Below are 20,671 nucleotides of genomic sequence, written 5' to 3'. Positions count from 1 at the left end.
ATGTTTAGATGTAGAGGTTAGGGATATGGTTTAGTGGAGGACTTGTTAGTGTTAGGTCAGAGGTTGGACCTGGTGATCTTGGAGGTCTCTTCCAACCTAGATGATTCTGTGAACCTAATTAGTAAAGAAAACATGCTACACATTTTCCGTATCAGTGTTACACAATATTTGTAGGTGCCTAACTCTGAAATAGCATCACTTAAAAAAAAATCTTCATAATGTATTACAATGCCAACATTTTCTGCTTTAAATGAGAAATATTAGCAAAAATAAAGTAAATGCAGTCCTTCCTTAAAAAAAAAATAAAAAAAAAATAAAGGCTTCCAGAGGTCATGTAAATGTATCACTTTACTATCTTTTACTATAGCCTAAACGTTACAATTTTTCCATACTTCCATGATAAAACTTGTATTTGGTCAATCTACAAATGACAGAGGAGGGTAGGATTGTAAACTACTTAGAGAGTGACATTTCTATTCAAGCTCCTTCTCCTGAGAACAATACAACCCTAAGTGCTGCAGAGGCTATTTGCAGGTCCTTCTCACCTAAAAACAAGCAAAACACAATTCTGTTGTTACAACGGGTTCAAAGCAGGTAACGCATTATAGCTTTATTTTTAAGTTTTAGTTGTATTATACACATACAGCTCCAATGGAAAACGTCTTTACCCAACACTTGGGAGCACCGAACACCAGCAAACAAGCAGATCTCTGAGCAGAAATGTCATGTATCAGTGGCAACAAATGAGGATATCTAAGTAAAGTTAGTACACTAGCTGAGTTTAAGGAGTACAGTAAATGTGGTAACATTTTTATTACTTGCAAGTTATGGCTATACTTTGCCAGGAAAACTTTGTAAAAGCCTGGGAAGCAAGAGTAAAGATACACCACGTGGGCAATGTCATTTCATACACACTATTCAAGCAGGAGACTGTGGTGACTCTTCCTGTTGGATGAGAGTGGGATGTACAAGAGAAAAAAAAAAATTAGTCATCCCAGACCCAGAATGCAAATGGTGAGAACTGACTCACATTTATGTAACAGGAATTGTCTACAATTTGTACAGGATATTGACTCACATCATACCACAAAGGAAAGAGCATTCATAACCTACCATGCTTCAGACTCTCATTTTGCGGAACAAAAATGTAATTATCATGCCAGTAAGGGAAATCCAACTTCACATAAATGAAAGCTATCTAATAGAAGTTAGAGCACTCTCAAAACCGAATAACCTGAACACCTGGGGTTTGAACTTGGTACTCCAAGTCATCCCACAAATAGAAGCTGACAGTCAGAGAAAAGACGTTCTCAATGCTCTTGGAAAAAGGAACAGTTGCAGCTGTTTGTAATGGAGACAATGAATCACAGACCTGATCCTGAGAGAACTCATGAATAAAAATCCTATGATCCCCTGCATAAGCTCAAATGTAACTGTAACGTACGGAAAGCCCTGGCTTTAACAGCAGTTAAGTAATTCTTGACAAGGAATAACATTTTCCCACTGTGGACTATCAATTTTCATAAAAACAAGAGAATAAGATTTATGATTCCACTGACAGTATGCATATTCTAGACTATACCATGCAAAAACATTTTGTGTTGCGCGCTTTCATGAAAGTTGGATGAAAAACACTGGAAAGCAGAGCTTACACTGGTATTCAGCTGTAATTTTAGTCAGTCTGAGTGTAGCATTCTTATTTCTTAAGCACATAACTTGCATGTATTTTCTCCACTTTCTTTTTTTTTTCTTTGCCAACTTTCTATTTATTATACTTTAATCATTCTCCTAATTAACTGTTTTTTTATTTGCTTTTAAAATTGTTGGCAAGTGCCTTCTTCTTCCCTCCAAAGGTACCTTGCTAAACATTTCTTTGCCACGCAGGATAAGATGGACTGCCCAGTTTTCCTGGGGGCTCAAGTTAAACTTTAGGTCCTCAGGCTGTCCCTTTCTACTGGTAATGAGCCCACGTACAGTAGCCAAGACTGTAAACCAAATCACAATAAATGTAAGACAGGGCCAGTCCTTATTTTTAGTTTAGCCCTACCAAGAATAAGTACAAAATGATAACGGATATAGGTAGGACACTTTACACATCTGCTTCATTAAACAACTGTGATAACCTCCATACTGTAAAATAAATCTTTCTTTGCTTTATCTTGATGGAGGCATCACACTACCACAGGTTGTTCAATAGTCTCCACTGGAAATATTTCAACATAAGAACTTTATTATAGTCAATGAGATCGCAGCATTCAAAAAAATTCATTCAGAGGTGATCTGTTTAAGAACTGTTCCATCATTACAAAAGTAATTACAATAACCAATGGTTAAATCTTAAATTTACTCTATTTTAAACATTGTTTTTATCAATTTCAGCAGGTGAGGAATAGCAGAAGCAAACATTATCTGCTAGAACAGTCCTAAATCTGAAATTCACAAGAGTGTCACATTCTAGTACACTAAGTTTTCCACAGAAGTATTGTTAATGAAATATTAAGATTGCATTGTTTTAGCAACTGCAGGAGGAAACATGGAGACCTCCAAAAACCAGGAAATGCAAGTTAGGGTAATTGAAATCTCTGCAAAGCAAAAAAATATGTTTTTTTGGACAATTACACTCTAATAGTCCTTTCTCTCACACACTGAAATATGAACTAACATATTGCTGCAGGCCTGTTGGAAAGCTCTTAGATTTAAAATTAATGGAACAAGACATTGTGTTTAGGTTGACCCAATAAAACTGAATGCTGTTTCATGTCAGTTTTTAATGAAAAAAGCTAAGTAATAGTCAAAAAGAATGAACAAAACACTAAATATCCTACTCCTGACTGCACATATAAGCAATTATATCATTTTTTTGCAACCAAAGACATGAATCTTACACATTTTTCTCCAGTTTGGTATATCTAACTGGATTAATCATCACTTCATGCCACTTTAGCAAATGGCAACACTTTTTCTTATTAATTTGACGAATACTTTGTCTCACTTAAAGTGATGACAAACTCTGAATTCTGCAGTAACAGCACTGAGTTTCAGATGGCAATACTAGTTTACTCTCAAGGGTGTAGCTCTGTTTGAACAATGACTTGTTGCTAAGGTAAATAAATGAAACGTTCCAATCCACTGGACTGGAGAGAAATGTGTTAAAAATGTCAAATGCTTGCACAAAAAGCCTCTATTGTAAATAAAGCATCCAAATGGAAACGGCTGCCTATTTCCTCTTAATACATACTTAGCATTACATTGTGCTGACTATAGATAGTCTATAATGAGCTTAGCTCTACAAGCATTGATGAAGTCTGTTCTATACTTAAATAAAACTATATTAACATATGCATGTTAGCATATGAAGTGTTCTCAGGGTCACTTACATACTAATATCTGTAGGTTCATGGCCTTTTTCATGATATGGCTGTGAAGATCTAATCCTGAGAGATACTAAGTATTTTCATTGAAGTCTTAGATTACTTAACCTTGACATCAGGGGAGGCTATGTAAACTCAATTTTTAAAAAGTTAAGAAGAAAACACTGTTTAACAAAATGTGAACTTCCAGAACAATTTTCTGTCAGATAATTCTGATACTTCTCCAAGAGTACTCCACAGCATTGAGTCAACAAAGAACATAAAAATGTACGCAGCTACAAGCCTGATGCTTTCTGCTCCCTTTAAACAACTCTACAGAAAGCAAAAAAGCTGACCTTTGCTAGGTAGTACAATGACATAAAAAAAAAATAAAAAAAAATTGGCAGGTGCAATGATAAATTACATATTTTAATTGGAAATCTGTCAAAATTATGAAGTTGCATTTAAGGTAATAGTTAACTATGTTTGTAAACACTAACAATGCCAGTGTAGAACATAAAAGATAAAACATCTCATGCAAAATTCCTGTGTCAAGGTAACTGCAGGACTGAGAAATCCAGCAATGCATAAATAAATAAAAACTGTAAATTATACTTCCTGGGTAAAAATAATTGTATTAGAGCACACAGTAGAAGCAAAAGATTATAGGCAGGAATTAAACAGATGCTTGAGGCATAAAAAAGAGATAGCATGAGGCAACTCTAGAGCATAAAACTACAAGAAATAGAGGTGACACAGAAAGGCAAAAGCGAGACAGGAAAGAAAAAAAAGGACACGAAATTGAAAATAAAATATGAATGCTTATAATACAGCAGCAACAAATGGAGCAAGGCAGAGCAATTACAGTACACCGATTTTTTAATGGCAATTTTTGCAGGGCAAATTAAATCACATTTAAGAATTGGGAAGCCCAGAAGCTCCTGAGACAGGCTCAGCCACTTGCCCTACCTGAAAAAGCAGGGAAAAAATAAAAAGGAAATGAAATGATATCATATCTTTTTTTTTTTTCTGAAATAAAGTATCTGAAATTATTTTGCAAGTTAAGAAATTGGATAACCACTACCTCTTCCTCTACCAGCCTCCACCAAAACGTCATGATTTCATACTTGGTTTCTGAAGGTGGTAAACCCTTGCAATGCACTTTCATACTATAAGAAACACCAATGTCATTTCAGTGCACAGTTAGGAAACTAAGTCCCCAGGAATTAAGATAAATTTTTCACAGTTCTGTTTAATGTATTACTTGATCCAAAATTGCATGGATGTTTCTGCACCTTTAAGATAAACCAATACCTGAAATGAAATTCTTTTAGTCTACACGAGAGGAAAAGATGGCAACAGGTAAAACACATAGAAAAATATCATTACCTTTACATATTACTTATAAATACTATTTTACATTTTCTCCTTCTCCCAGATGCAACTAACAATTAAAAGCTCAAAACGTATCCCCCCTTAATCTTTAAATTGTCTTAAAAGGGAAAAAAATAAAGTGCAAACCAGACTGTAAAAAAATAACCCTAAGATCTTCAGTAATTGTACTACTGTTTTTCAACATGATGGTAATACAGCAATAAACCACTCAAATCAAAGGTAAATTGGTGTAATAACAGCATTGTTAGTGAGCAGTGGCTGGACAAAGTAGTAAGACAGAGGATTGATTTTTCAGATAAACAAGGAACAAAATAATTAAAACAAATCTATACTGCAAACGTATTTATCTATGCAGTATAGTTGAGGTTTTTAAAGCAAAGGGCTAATCCTTTGTAAAATCTCATAAAATTTGGATTTTGCAACAGAAACGCTCCAGGCCAGAAAAAAATAAGGCACTCCACCCAGTACAAGCCCCATCCAGGTAACTCCAGTCTCTGCAATTAAAAATACTTCCCTGACATTACATCAGCTGTAACTTCTTGAAAACGTTTTCACCGATTTTCAAATTCTTACACAGAACGTTATCCTTAAAAAAACCTCCCTTCCCAAGTACGTTTATGACAGTTTTCCTTACCTTTAAAAATAACAGAAACAATAGGATCTGGTTTCCCAAACTTGGTTTTCGGGATATTTGTAGCAGATTCCACAATCACCCGAAGCATTGTTTCCAGCCTTGACTAAATGTTAATTGTTACCAAAGAAATTGAAGGAAGTCTAAGTTGCAAACTCCATAGTCTCTGGACTGAACTGCTAGCAGGAAGAGGAGGCAGGGAACAGCTCGCCCACAGTAAAGAAAGTCTATGGGTGGATCTATGACGGACTAGCTCCTGAAGGCTATGAAAAAAGTAAGTGCCTGTAAATTGACACCAAGTACTGTACTGTTGCATAAAGGGACTCTGACTGGTGAGATCCAGTAACAGAAAGGGCACAGTGTAAAAACAACTGCAGATTTCTTTTGTTGCTTTGATTCTTACACTGGGTGACAAATATCTCGTAAATTACCAAGGCAAGAATAAGCTTAAGCAACACATTAAGCACGACTCCAGTAGTCGGGATACACCCACATCTGTCTCTTGCAACACCGAGGTATTAAATTTCATGACCGCTTACGCGTTTTTCCTCTTCATTTTTAGAACTTCGTCATTGGTAAATGTTTTTAGCCTGCCTCTGTGTTCGCCTGTAATCAGAAACACCCGTGTCTGCAAAATCAGGCTAAGAGCTCCCCCTTCAGCTGCGCTCTGGAACAGCCAGGTTTTAATTACTGCAGGTGCCGCATTTAACTCGGTGTGTTGAGTAGATTTCTTAAGAAATGGCTAGAATACATATTCGTAAGTAAAGAAGATACAAAAAAGCAAATACATGCAAAACAATAAGCGGTGGTAAGAGCCTGTGTATCTGTAACACGTACTTACTGCATGCGCTTGTGTTAGGATTGCACTAAAATGAAACTTGGTGAAACTTACATGGCAAGAACAAGAGCTCCTTGTGCAGAGCTGCCCCGTCGCCAACATTGGAGCTTCTCTCAGCGGTGAGCCAGCCGTAAAAGAGAAGCGGTTCACACCACTTCCACAAAGCCGATTTCAAGCAGACGAGAGAGGAAGATGGAGCCAGGGAGACAGAGCACAAGGAACCACCCACGGACACAGGGCAGCGTTTTACCACGGGCCCCACGAGAGCCACCCTCAGCTTATCATCTTCGAAGCAAAGCCCGCTGGCAATCATATTTTAGACAGCTAAAGGGATAGGGAGGGTGTCAAGGGAAAGAGGAGGAATCTGAAAGCAACGTGCCCAGGAATGGAGAAGGACGAGGACATGGAAGCAGGGCAGGGCAGAGCAACGCCACAAGGCTTGCAGCCACCGCCTTGCCCCAGAGCCGCCCGTCGGGCTGGCTGCCCTGTGAGGGCGCTGCGGTCCCCTCCAACAGCTGTCGCGCGAGGGCAAACGAGCCTCGTGCACGCGGTCGAAGGCTGCCCAGGCGGCGTAGCAGAAGGAAGGCCGCGCGACATTGGCCAGCCGGGCTGCTCCACCGCCCGCGCTAGCCAATGGGATGCCTCCTCTCATTCGCCCCGCAGAGAGCCCAGCCGCACCCACCGGCCGTTAACGGTCGCCTAGGCCCGAGCAGCACGTGCCCCCGCGGCCACGCCCGCCCGCCTGTTTTAACCCCCGGAAGACGCCGTAGCTCCGGCTTCGCGGCGTGGGCAGTGCGGGCGGAAGTGACGCTAGGGCAGGCGCGGGATTCAAACTCGCGGAAGCGGCGCTGGGCGATGAGCGCCTGGGCGGGCCGGGAGCTGTTGGCGGGCCGGTGGCGCCGCGGGCACGGCGACGGCCCCGGGAGGGGCGAGCGGGACGGTGCGGCGCCGAGGAAGCCCCCAGAGGAGGCGCTCGCCGCGCAGGGCCCGCTGGCATCCCCCGAGAGAAGCAGCCTGCTGCAGGTGAGCGCTTGCCTGTGCTCCGGAGCCTTGCTCCGCCTGTCGCGTCTGTCCCCAGGCGTTTTCCGGTGGTGGCTGGCCTAATGCAGTGTAAGTCAGCTGGCCAGGCACGGAAACGCTGAGCCTTGAGGCCCAGGCACCCGTTAGCCCGTGAGGTCCTGGTGCATGATGTGCAGCTGATCAGCTCCTGCAGAACCGTGCTGAACGCTGCCCTCACAGGCAATGAGGGTGCTCCAGGGAGTGCTGAGCGCTTATTTGAACCAGGCTCCTAACCAAGGTCCTACTTGGCTGCAGGTGGGTAAAATGGTAACTGGTTCCCCGGTGATTCCATGGCATCCAGAGAGCAGGTGCTGAGGCACTGCAGCTTCCACGCCTCCTGGTGCATTAGAGGTAAACCTGTGGCTGCGGAGACAGAAGTCAGACTTCTTATGTGACACTATCAGGCTTTCCAGGACAATTAAACTTTAAACGGAGTCTTTTAAAGGATGTAACAGACTAAGCACAACACTTCTAGGCTACTTCTTTTCACAACATGGACCCTGATACATCTGTGCTGCAGCATCAGTTCCTATGTGCTAGTCCAAGTACCAGACACGGCTTAGTGTTAGGGCCAAATTCCTTAGTGTTTCCTGTGTATGGTGGAGTTTCCTGATTAGCATTCCTTAGCATTGGCTACTTGGAATCTGGTTACTAGCTTGCATGTGGAAAATGACAGGCATTTTTAGATAGCATGTAGTGTCAGTGTTTTAGTTCTAGTAAGCACTGTGTGTTGTCTTCAACTCCCTAAATAAGGTCCTGTAAAATAAAGCTGCTTGGTTTCTCTGCCATCTTCTAATGCTTTGATAGCCATGTGCAGGATTTGAACTTTAACCTTTCTAATGGAAAAGAAATGCTATTGTAACAAACTTATGTAGAGCTCCAAGGTGGTTAAGTTCTAATGCTATTCAATAATTAACAGTGCTGGTGGCCAGCCTGAAGGAGTCACTGAAAACACCTAGTAAAGCACAGTTTGAAACTAAAAGGACAGGTAATTTGGAACACAAACAGTGTTATTCTTCTGAATATATTTTTCTACAAAATATGATGTGAGGAAAAGTATTACCAATTTTCCCTTGTAACTAGAAGTTCTTGTACTGCTTGCATTTTCAAGTCCATATATTGTAGTGATTCACATTCATATACAGAAATACTAAGCCTGTGAAATTTGATTTTCTGCATTATTTCCTTGTTTCATCTGCTGTAGACTGTCTTACCATCATCTGAAATGTTTCAGGTGATCATTGTAGCACTGTCTGTCTTATTAAAAAGTAATATTCTAAGGTAACTAAAGGTGAAGAGAATCTTTCGAAGTGACTTTTTTAAGCTGTTGTAAACTTGCTAATGCTGTTCCTGTATACAGACACTTACTCATTTGTGCCACTTCTTTGTGTTTCATTTAGAAGATATTTTCTCTTGAAAAAGAAAAACAAAAACACAACCATCTGCTTGGAGAGAAGGACAAAGAAATCCAAAACCTAAAAGACAAACTTAAGTCCAAGAACAAGAACAGTGAAGTCTCCTCATTACAAAGTCAACTAGAAGAAAAGACAAAGGAAGCAGAAAGGAGAGAACAGTTACTTAGTTCTCTATCAGAAGAAATGAACCGGTTAAAGTGTAATTTATCCACTGTTACCGCAAAATGTTCTGAGCTTGAAAACAAAGCCAATAATTCTCATGCATCCGAGGTAAGCACTGAAAAATAGTGTAACTGTTTACAGGTTAGGGCTGGAACTTGCATCCGCTAAGCACCAGTATCTGTTATAGAATGGGATGAGTTTTTACTCTTCTCACAAATATTCATACAAGATTTCAGCATGCAACATGACAAGGTATCTAGACTGAACACTAAACAAGCAGTCAGAGTACAGCTTCAGATAACACAGCTGAGGAGAGAATTCTGTATGGCAAGGTCCCTTCTTCAGGCTGGCATGCATGCAGGTATGACAAGTGGTATGACATGGAATGGCCCACTGTTGCTAAGCAGATATATGCCCTTCTTGAATTCATATGCTCAGTGGTTAAGCAGACTGAGAAGGCAGCAGTAATAGAGAGATAGGACCTTAAAAGAACACTAAACTCATCACCTAATTCGTGTTCTGTGATGACAATACCTCTCTCCTCCCTGCTGTTATGAATCATCATTTGTTCCTTGGTTAACACTGTCTGCAATTTACATGGCATAATATGTGGTAAATGCTTCAATGTAACAAGATAGGAAAGGAATAGTGAGTTGCTGACTTCATTTAAAATGCTTAATAGCTAAGGTGTCAGGCACTTGGCTGCTTTTACAAGTGCATTTAGTTTCTACAGTTGCTTATTCACCCTGCCTGTTCTGCCTGTTCTAATGCTCAATGGGAAATGCAGTACCCCGGTAGGGGACATGGAAACTGGTGCTTTACAGGAGGTGCAGCTAAGTCTTTTCCAGTTCTAACCTATGGATGGTGCTAGTTACCCAAACTACATAATGAAATTAAGTTATAGAAATTCAGCTTTAGTTGATAATACTGCATTATTCAGTGTGGTGCAAATATGGATCTTGGGAAATATTGCTACTTCAAATGTAATGTGCTTACTTCCAATTTCAAGAGACTTTGAACCTTGTTAGAGAAAATTAACATATTTTTATGCTATCTTTGTCAATGGACTTATCTTTCTAGTAATCACTACAGGAATTTTTCTTCTAAACCACAGCAATATTAGAACTGCATCTCTGAGCATGAAATTAAAAGCCTCTTGGTTCACTTGAAAATATCAAGTTGCTTTCTGTATGGACATTCCTTATTGCATCTAGCATAGTGAGCTGCAGGTAGTTAAACAGTACAGAGTTAAACTTCAGTAGCAATACTATATAATATTCTGACTTTGCAGAAAGGTCACGTCAGAATAATAGGTCATAAAAAACAAACAAAGGCAAAGAATCCTGTAGTCTACAGAATCCTTCCTGGCATTGAAGGATGAAGACCACCACTTGCTATCTGTACAAAGTCTCCAACACTGATGTGAGAAACTCCAAGTGGTCTGCTAGATGGAGGAGGTGTATCTTTCTTTCAATCTGAGGTACAAAATATGAGGATTCAAGAGTGTAATTATAATCTACCTATTAGACAAGGTTTCTTTTGGGTGACATTAGAAATTGGGCTCTTTCTCTACCTTTAGAATAGCTTCCTTGCTGTCACAGTGATAAAAAGAAAGAAGCATGAAGATAGCAAGATATACTGGACAGTTACAAATTGGATTCTGATTACCAAAATATCTTTTAAATTAGAATTTTATATTTAATTTTTACTGATGTATCAGTGAAGGACAATAAAACTTTACTGACTTTTTCACTGAATGTTTTGGGAAACTTGAAAATGAGTTTAGCAATGTTTCTTAAAACTGCTAGGTGGCATACAAGTAGCAGGTATACTCTGAAGTGGAAACAACAGTTGTATGACTATGAGGAAGTGGGGAAGTTTTCATTGATGCAGAGTTCTAATATTTACAGAAATATCTGAGCAGTTGTTGTGGATCTAAATCCTATTAGCACTGAACTTGAACTGCATTCAACATGCAAAATCTCCTATTTTTCCAGCTGTAAAACTGGTTCTAGATATGCTCTAAAACAGGAAAACTTTGGGAAAAATGTAGCTTGGATTTAGGTAGTAATCTAGATTTGTCTTTGAAGTTATTTGTCTTTAAAGTTCCCTCTGACTTATCTATGTAACTTAAAGCTTTCTATTGAGTAGTGAATAAACATGTCATATTATGAATAAAGTTTAAATGTTTAACAGCTCTTTAGTTCTGTGGGTCTAAAGAATTCTGAAACTCAAACTTCAAGCATTCTACTTTGGATCAAGTCTTGGAAACCCAATCAATGTCCTTATGGTTCCAGACAGGCTTGCATGGTTTCCCAGTTATTTATAATTATATGGTTATCCCAGTGAAGCTGTTGAGTGCTCTAGCTTCCCCCAGTGACTCCTATAGGTCTGCTTTATTGTCATACTGGTATTCTGAGGATATGAAAATAGAACAAACACATTTTCTTTCATTTAAATAAAACCCTATATATCTACATTTATCAAAAGCTCCATTATACCTTTCAGTTCTCCCAAGACAGAAGTTCAGTGAAATGTTCTTAGAAAATATTTTAATGTAACTGAGCTTTAGGATTATTGAATAAACAAAATTTAAATCTGTCCCATATTTTCCAGGAGATTTTTCTATAATCTGTGAAATGGTTTCCTCCATAACTTAGGTCCTTCTAAACAGATTATGAAGATCTCCAAATGCAAGTATCAGATGTACACCTTTTGAACTACACTTATACTATTTATGAAATTAATAGTTATATAGAACTAGTTTTACTGTTTCAGTCTTCTGTTTTAAACAACGTTTATTGTTCTTTGTTTGCAGGAAGCTGTAACAAACAGCACTGGATCATCAACTAATCTTAGTGAAGTAGAAAAACAACTGAAAGATGTAAGCTTTCTGTACAACATTCCAAGGATAAATCATGTACTAAAATCTATAAGAATGGGAACTATTACCAATGGTTTTGGTAGATTGGAACCTCAGAGTATGTTTTCCTCTAAAATATTGTAACTAAAATTATTTTGTGAGAAAGCAATCAAATAATGAAGGGCTTGTGAAAGACATTTCTATAATATTGCAAGTCTTGCTTTTTTTTTTTTTTTTGCAAAAATATTTGCAGATCTAAATCTATAATTGTTGAAAACAGTCCTTGGAACAACAGAACATAGTTGCTGCTGACAACAGAAATCCCAAGGAACATGGTTTGTCCACAGAACTGAAGTTGCCTGGGATAGCATAAGGTTAAATTATAAGCCTCCTGAGGTCCCTTTGAACCTGAGTAATTCTATAATCAGATATAAAATCAACGTACTGGTTCTTGGAAACTTTAAGTTGTAATTATACAGTTTTAGTTACATACAAAATAATAGGTCCTGATGATGAAATAGAAAATGAAAGGATAATTCTTCATTATCTGGGATGTGTTTCATGAAAGCGTTTAGTTTTCAAAGTGTTTAGTTCTGAGTCATTTCCCTATTCCTGCAAATAAGCCAATCAGAATTTAATATTGCTGCAATTTAACTTATGTTAAAGGAACAAAACTAATACTTTCTAAATCTGATAAACTACTACAGGCTTTTCTGTTTTTCTTCTGTTCCTTTCCATGAAGGCTCTTGAGAAGAACCAACAATGGTTACTCTATGACCAGCAACGTGAAGTGTATGTCAGGGGACTGCTTGGAAGGATCTTTGAACTTGAAAAGAAGTCAGAAATAGTTAGCCAGCAACAACCAAAAGAATCTAATACAGAAGGTATTGATTTTTTCCATGATTGACCTAAACTACAATTTTCTATAGAATACATTTTCCATGAACTATAGCATATGATTGACTTTTTTCACAATATTTTGCTTTCTTAATGAAAAATTTCTGTGCTTTATCTAGCTGTTACTTGATCAATATTTCTTGTTCCTATCTACTTCACCAAATGTTTTTCTAAAGTCTTGACAGTCTATTGGCCACCTTTCTGTTTGCAGGAAGCGTTGAGGTAAATACATGTATATACCATCCTTCAAAGTACACTCTCAGCCTACATAAAGGAAGCATTAAGAATTTACTGGCTAGGTGTGGATCAGTCTCTTTTCAAAATAAATATTATAAAAGTGACTCAAGACTGGCACGTTCTTTATCCATCTGAGAAGTTCTTACATGGCATGAAAACCTGTGATAGATTTTGGCACCTATCCAAAACAATGCTTTGCAATATGGATATGGTAATCTCTAGCTTGCTTCTATGTGACGCAGTTCCTCATTAGCACCCTCTCAGTACCATGCATTCATATTGACTTGAGTCATGCTTGACCAGCATGTGGGATAAAATTAAAATAATCTTGAACAGAAGAGCCAGAAGGAGTTTACTTCCCTTTCTTATCAAATTAATTTCATATATGCCACAACTGGTCTACAAGGTAAATTCACGAAATAGAACTAGCCTCACCTAGAGTAAGAGTATGCTAACAGGTACTTGCTGCTTAGTAACTTGTTTGCAGTGGCTTGGTTTCTCTATTGCTGCTGGTATCCTTATGGGAAACAGTAAAATATCATCTTAACCTTCAGTGCTGTTTTAGACATCTGTTTTTCTAGTATTTTAGAAGGAAGAAGATTGAAGTAGCTCACCAGAAAAAATAACTCAGTTACTGCAGTCAAAGCTTTGTCATCAGAGCAGCTAGGAAACATGGAGTAAGAGGATGAAAGTTCCTCTTCAAACAGACAGTAGTAGAGATCAAAGATGAAAAAAAATCTAGTTGAACAAATTGAAAGTAGATATGACAAACTTTTTTCCAAGGAAAACGTTGGTACCTCTCTGAAGACCTTGCTACCTTACAAAGAAGTATTGTTAACAAAAAGCTAAGCCTTAGCTTATGTTTTCCTTATCTTGAAAACATTCAAGCAGGAAAATTTGCCTAGTAAATTACACTTTGAAGGCTTCCCTCACATTCTTCAACAAGAGAAGTACCAAAGACAAGAACTTCGGAGTACTGTACATCAAAGCCTTTTTAAGACAGCATTCCTTGTTCTGCTCTAGGTATACTTAGTATTACTTCTGAGTTCTTGCAGTCTGCCTCTTCTTTCTAGCTGATAAGCTTTTCTTGGGTCAACAAGCACCAACTTCATGAACATTGGTTTAAGCAATAGTCACTAGCCAAGAAGCAGATGTTTTTGATCAAAAGGCCTATCCTAGGTTGCTTTAGTTGAAATTTAGAAATAAGCGATTGCATATACTTTGAAGACAGTCTGTAAAAGACAAATATTCTGTCTTCAGTCAACGACAGAGACCATCAGAACCCCAGGGTATCTCTGGAGTGAGAGTAATGCCAGAACCTTGCCTAACATGCCTAAATCTGGATGTGAGAATCTAGTGTCTTTAGGCATCTATTTCAATGCCTCAATATAATGTGTGAGGTTATATAAGAACTGTTTGCGGGATCATTCAGTTTGTGTAGTCAGGGCAAATGATGTAACATTGCTATAACAGTTAGTCAAGGAAGTAGCTAGAGCACAGTATGGCATGTGAAAGCAGAGCTACTGTTTTCCTCTATCTTCAGAGAAGATTTTTCTCCTTTAGAAGTATTGAAAGTTGTTTTAAGTCCATCTTGGTGATAATCTGAGCTGATTTGGTGCTCTGATTTTTAAGTGATTTTTTTTTCAATGTTACTGTCTCCATGTTTGTCACATTAAGGTCATCTACCAGAAGAAAAGCAAAAATATTATGACCAGTTGTTGTTAACTGCTAAAAGTGATCTTGAGACTGAAAGACGCACTATAACCCAGCTGAGATGTGAACTTCATGAATTCAAAAAGAAGTATGAAGAAACACAACGAGAAATGATGAGTTTAAATGACTTACTGCAGTCCCAACAGGCTGTTGAAATGAAGGCTCTAGAAAATGAAAACAAAATAAAAGGAGAGAAAGTGCAGAGACTAAAACAAGAAAATGAAAGTATTAAAGTACAGCTAAGAGAAGAAAAAGAAAAGTCTGAAGAACTGTTATCTCAGGTAAGTGGATGCATTTGGAAATTGAAGATCCTTAGCAAAGATTCAAGAGCTGAGAAGTCATACTTACTCTGGTAACAGCTCTTTATGTACATCTAGACTCATGTCCTTGTGGTTAAAACTGAATTACTTAATATTGATTTAGGTCACAATCCAAAGTTTTGTGAGATTTACTTGATAAAAAATGTTCTAGCTCACTTATCTTAAGAGTCTTGTGGGGTGTAAGAGGAAGCGAGAATGCATCATTAATTTTAATCTGGCTTCATCCTCAAGGCTATTGGTGAATGAGAACAGAAAAGGTAAAAATTAAAATTTATACAGGCCATTTTATCATATGGTCTGAACTGGGATGTTGCTGTTTGCTGTCAGCTATAATTTCATAATTGCTGGATAAGTAGCCATGTCCCTGGATAGTGCCCCCACCCAACGGCTGTAACATGCACTGGGTTATTTCATTCAGATGTGCTGCTGCAATAGGTTCTCTGTATATTGTTGCAGATAATAAAGCAAGCACATCAGACTGCTAAAAAGAAATGGCCAGATAAGCAAGGGAAGTTATCACTGTTTTGGACAGCTATGGTAGAAACCACTGATAAGAGTCCTGGAACTTGTCACAAAAGTCAAGAAGTTGCATGTGAGGCAGGCTGTTCATTATGCCTGGGTTTCACTGTTACCACACCTGTTTTTCTATTAGGTTCTAATTGTTTGCAGGGCTTGCCTGTCTCCCAGGGAGTAACTTCATGACTTCAAGTTAAATAGTTCTGTTATTCGTACATGTAGTTCTTGATTCTTCCTTCCATTTTCCTGAGCCCAATGACTTTTAAACGCTTTGGATTAAGAGTTTTCCCCTCAAAATATGGATAACATGTACATACTGCATGTTTGGATTTAAAAAAATCACTGTTTACTTCTCTTTTGGAGTAGTCATGAGGACTTTGCTACCTTCCCTATGTGGACAACTAATTACTGTGGTATCATGAAACAAAATACTCTTGTTAGCATCACCATGCTGACAAAAACTTTCTCTTTCTGGGCATGAAATCATGATTACCTACTGATTGAAGAGAATGTGGAAAGTTCTCCTTGAAGGTCTGTCCTCAGGGCGTCCAAATAAGATACTTAGAGAAGCTACTTAGAGAAGCTTGCAGTCAATAGCATAAAACAGCATAGAACTGAAATTTGAAATAAGAGGATATAATTTACTAGGCACCGAGTTAAGTTAACACTAGAGCATCAGTTTAACTCTCTAAACAGAGGTTAGTGTCTGTCACTGGTTAATAATAGTTACTAACTTTTTTTTTTTGCAACTGAACAAAAGCATTCACTATAAAGATTGGTATGTCCTGCCTGGAGGATATTTTTACTTATGCAGTTACTTAATCCATTATTGTTGAGCATTTTCTAACTCTTTCACTTATATTTAACTAGAATATCAACCTGCATTCTTCCCCCTCAGTGCAGTGATAACACTTCCCTGGGTTTTCCCCAAGGAAGTATTTAAATTGGGCTTGGCTGTTGCATAACAGGCATATGTTTTCTGCTGGCACTGGCATAGAGAAACTCAGCTCCATTCCTCTCTAGACTAATTGCTTCTCAAGTTTATTATCTATTGTGTGTGGAAATTGCTTGTTACATGTTCTTCTGCCTTGTAGGTACAACTTCTTCGTAAATCATTGCTCAAACAGCAGGAGGAACACACTAGGATAGCTTTGCTGGAACAACAGGTACCAATTATATGTTCAGATACTGAGTTGATTATCCAAGAATCTGATACTTAAATTGTGTTATATGCAGAAAGGTTTTCTAGACTAACTTTTCAAGCTTAAGTGGTATATTAAAGTAATATTAGACATAAATATGCAATTATGGGTGATCCCTTAGTGCTTCTAAGAATTCTGACACTTGTTGGAGGAAATCTGTAACCTTTTACAGGTAAAAGGTTGCAACTAAACCTGATGCTACTACAGGCAATTGCTTGTTCAAATAAATAGAAACTGTACAGCCTCAAATTAGGTATGGAAGACATCCTAAAACCACTCAGCTCACTGAAATGTGTAACATACTCTTGATAGTTATACAAATAATTGCATTATCATCTTTCATATTACTGATTTTTTTTCCCCCAACTATGTTCTTACAGATCTAACTGATGTCCTTGGAGAAAGTTATATCACACTTGCTAAGCTTGGGTGTAGTGTTACTCACGTATTCTTTTCAAACAGCTACAAGAAAGATCCCTGAGTAAGAACTGGCATTTTTATTGAGAACATGTACTACATGGTCTTCCATGTAAAATCTTCAGTTTAAGACTGAGATAGCTCACATGCTCTCTAACTAAAGTTACCTTTGACTCCACCTCTACGGACTTCCTAATTGGGCATGTATGAACTTTACGGAAATGAAAGGAACAAATAATTTTATTCCATTTGAGGATGTGATTGCTGAGTAAAACTTCAAATAGATAAATGGGAAATATTCCCCTCACACACTTAATTCTGCATTTAATTCTTCAATTTTCCCTCTGGGGGGTTGCCAGATCCAGATATGCACTACAGACTTTGAGAATGAAAAGCTAGACCGCCAGAACTTGCAGCATCAGTTAAACCAAGTCCTTAAGGAACTACGCAAGGCCAGGGAGCAAATAACCCGGCTGGAACCTTTGGTATGTACTGGTTAACTTGCAGGAAAACTTGGTGATTTTGCATAAATGAATACTTCTTCACTTCAGAGTGCGGTTAATGTCAACAGATACTGACTGCAGGTGTTTACATTTCTTAGATACATAGCCCTAAGGTGCAGAACCCTATGTTAGCTAGCAAGCTATAGCTATTTTCTCTATAGCACCACCGGGAGCTTGTACTGCAGGAGATATAGAAAGAAGGAGATATAGAATAGTCAAGGTCCCTCAGCAGGGAACATAATTGTACTTTGTATCACCACATGCAACAGACAAAACTCCATACACAATAACAAAGCTGTAGCATGTTTCTACTGGAATTTGCTGCTAGTGGACAAGGCACTACCCTTAAATGTAGTTGAATTCCTGCCTGACCCCCATTCAATACATCCACGATATAGGATGGGTGTGCCACTAGAGCGGATCTGCCTACTTCCTAAAATGAAAAAACACTTGTATTGAGGGCAGTGGTCTGTTTGCTACTTATATAAGCCCAAAGAAAGCCACCTAGATTTGACCATCTGATTCAACAAATTTATAAGGAAGGATTATATATCAAGCAAGCCACTGTGGAACTCTATGATACAGGGTCTTGTAAGATTAGGTGATAGCTAAATAGAATTGTCAAGACTGCAGTTATGGATTTATTTAAATGAGGTTCAGAGCAGAAATCAGATGCCTCTGTCCTTCATTAGATCAGGTCTGAGGCTTCTTACAAAGAAGATAAATGCAAAAGCTCCTAACTAGTTGCAGAGCAGAAGAATTCTTCTGACAAACTGTTCACCCTCTTAGTTGCATGCAACTTGGAAGTACTTTCTCGAATGAATCCTGAGATACTGGCGACCTTTGTGTTCCTGTCCCTGTGAGAGACTCACTAGCTATAGGACTGTAGTTGCCGCTGCTGCCAGCAGAGGCCACTAGAAAACCTTCTGGCTGCTAGGAGCAGCAGCTGTTCAGCTGAATTTCGTGCAGAGGAGGGGGAAGCTGTAGTGCTCTTTCCCTGTGCTGAGAAGCTGGCTGGCTAACTGCCAAATGGAGAACCGGGTGACTTTGTCTCTTCCTGCTTGGAAACTGTCCATGGTGTCTAGTGGAGATGAGGAAAAACATGGAAGAATTTGGGAAGGAAGCTAGGCAGAGGCAGGCAGCATCCCCTATAGAGGGGGCTGAGGCCTTTTATTAAGGGGAGACAGTGTGTATGAGTGCCTAGGAAGATGGTTGGGGAAGGGTTTGTTGCAAAGGTGAAACAAATTTCTTTTATATAGGCACACCTGTACATCACATTGAATTCCTGGGTACATTTATGGACATAGTTTTAGAAATTTCAAAGGTAATTTAAAACAACTTCCAAAATAAATGCAGCTTAGTTTTTGTTCATTGCACTTTTTATGATTTTAATATTGATATTAAGCTTGGGGTCCTGTTGTAACAAGGTTTCAGTTCTTGATCTTTATTTCCTTCCCTCCCCCCCACCCCAAAATAAATCCATAGAAATGCATATGTAAACAAATGTATTATAAAATCCTTAAAATACCTGTATGCAGTACCAACATTTCTAAGAGCCATGCTCAACTGTTTCATATTTAGTGTACAGAAACTTTGCTTTCTTATTAGGATGTATATGAAAGCTGTAAGAAGCCTAAAATGCTGTGTATTAGCAGTGATAATGCGGGGGTCTGAGGCTTTCTGTCTCAGCTTTCACCATAGCTTCTTTCATTATACCTTATGAACTAGCTACAGTTTAAAAGTGGCAGGAATCACATTCAGTGGTCCATGAAGGGAAAACTACTTCAAAATACGAATGTGCACTATTTAGTGCACATAATGTAAGTGATGTACTCTTATTTGTATACTTCATCAGACATTGTGGAAAGCTTGCTTTAAATAGCCTTCAGAAAAGCTACCTGTAATCTAATTTAAATGCAGTGTTCAAATTATACAACAGGCCCACATTGCTCTGTTTTTAATGCAAGCAGCATAATTGCTTTTAGCCATATTTAAAATTCAATCCTTAGTGCTGTAACACACATGATTTGTGTGCCATTAAACATCTCTTTCCCTACATCTATTTGACTGGGACCCTACATGTTCCAGTCCCTCACTAAAGGTTCTCCTTTTCCAGAAACTCCAGGAATCTGGATGTGTGGAACCACAAGAAGACTTGCAAGCTGCATTCGAAGAGAAGGTGACAGTGTATGACAGAAGTCCTTCCCAGAAACATTCAAATCTCCTTGATGAAAGTTTTCTTGAGTGTCCCAGATGTAAAGTACAATATCCAACAAGCCAGCACAGAGAATTACTAGCGCATATTGACTTCTGTACAGCTTAAGCTCCAAATGGACTTAATATATTTGGTCTTTACACACTTCCAGCATACTGTCCTGCAAAGGCAAAAGATTTTTGTAAAGCTCTTCTCTCAAGGTTGTACAAAGGACTGCTAGCTTTGCATTTCAGTTAAAAATAAAAATAATAGTAATTTATTTGGTCTCATATTTCACCTGACATTTGTGGAAACAGCTACTGCATTTCTTGTTGCAAGTGGAAATATTTGTAGAATTAGGAATATTTTCAAGTAATAAGCTACTGACATTTTATTGCACTATTAAAAATAAGTAAAACACAGCTTTTGTGTCAGACTTCAATACTTGGCATATTCAGTTCTTGGCTGATGAATCCTGACTGCTTGTAGCAAAAAGACTTTGCTATAATATGTGCACTATACACAAATGTATGTTATGTGTCACATCTATATGTACAAACTCAGGAAGGTCCATGTTAATGTCTTTGCTACTTAAGATTTATGTTGAAAACATTGTAAGTAGCGTTTTTCTGAACCACAGTTGGGGTGACTTGGAGCTCATACAAAAATGCTGACCATGTGTAAGTTCTTCTCAAAAACATCATTGGGTAAACAATTTCTTAGCAACAATGGATGTCATGAGTACTGAAAAAAGCTTCCATATCAGATGCTGTCGGAAACCAAGTTGGAAGTTTACATATCCAGTTAAGCTGAAGTGAACTTCAGTTTGCGCTTCTGTATTTTACTGGTTCAAGTAGGAAAATGTCAGTTATTAAACCTGTTTTAAGTCTTCCAATTTAAAAGTGCAGGTTTTAATAAGTAATAAAGAGGTGTAGGTTTTAATAAAGTACTCCACTGAA

The 20,671-nt window shown here is 38.3% G+C and overlaps 2 protein-coding genes across 12 annotated transcripts in view; one reads left to right on the top strand and one right to left on the bottom strand.

Moving 5' to 3' along the window:
• MYOF (myoferlin) overlaps positions 1-6,735 on the bottom strand; it is a 71,604-nt gene extending 64,869 nt beyond the window's left edge. For 3 of the 10 annotated variants that reach the window (XM_035330022.1, XM_035330025.1, XM_035330023.1), the window contains exon 1: positions 6,269-6,735. In XM_035330022.1, coding sequence (XP_035185913.1) covers positions 6,269-6,527 — 259 coding nt within the window. In that variant the 5' untranslated portion in view covers positions 6,528-6,735. Of the gene's footprint in view, positions 1-5,379; positions 5,904-6,268 lie in introns of those variants that run through there. The other 7 variants (XM_035330028.1, XM_035330031.1, XM_035330033.1 and 4 more) reach the window with 3 other exon arrangements.
• A 101-nt stretch (positions 6,736-6,836) lies between these two features.
• CEP55 (centrosomal protein 55) lies at positions 6,837-20,149 on the top strand. 2 transcript variants are annotated; one of them, XM_035330020.1, is made up of 8 exons: positions 6,837-7,237; positions 8,674-8,958; positions 11,669-11,734; positions 12,456-12,597; positions 14,525-14,841; positions 16,491-16,562; positions 17,375-17,500; positions 19,635-20,149. In XM_035330020.1, the coding sequence occupies exons 1-8, from the start codon at positions 6,848-6,850 to the stop codon at positions 19,839-19,841; spliced, it is 1,605 nt and encodes a 534-aa protein (XP_035185911.1). In that variant the 5' UTR covers positions 6,837-6,847; the 3' UTR covers positions 19,842-20,149. The 2 variants fall into 2 exon arrangements, with proteins under 2 accessions (XP_035185911.1, XP_035185912.1); XM_035330021.1 differs by lacking the exon at positions 17,375-17,500.
• The last annotated feature ends 522 nt before the right edge of the window (positions 20,150-20,671 follow it).

Source organism: Oxyura jamaicensis, chromosome 6, assembly GCF_011077185.1.
Source record: "Oxyura jamaicensis isolate SHBP4307 breed ruddy duck chromosome 6, BPBGC_Ojam_1.0, whole genome shotgun sequence".
NCBI lineage: Eukaryota > Metazoa > Chordata > Aves > Anseriformes > Anatidae > Oxyura > Oxyura jamaicensis.
Note: the sequence above shows the minus strand (reverse complement) of the source record. Positions and strands in the feature narration are given on the sequence as shown.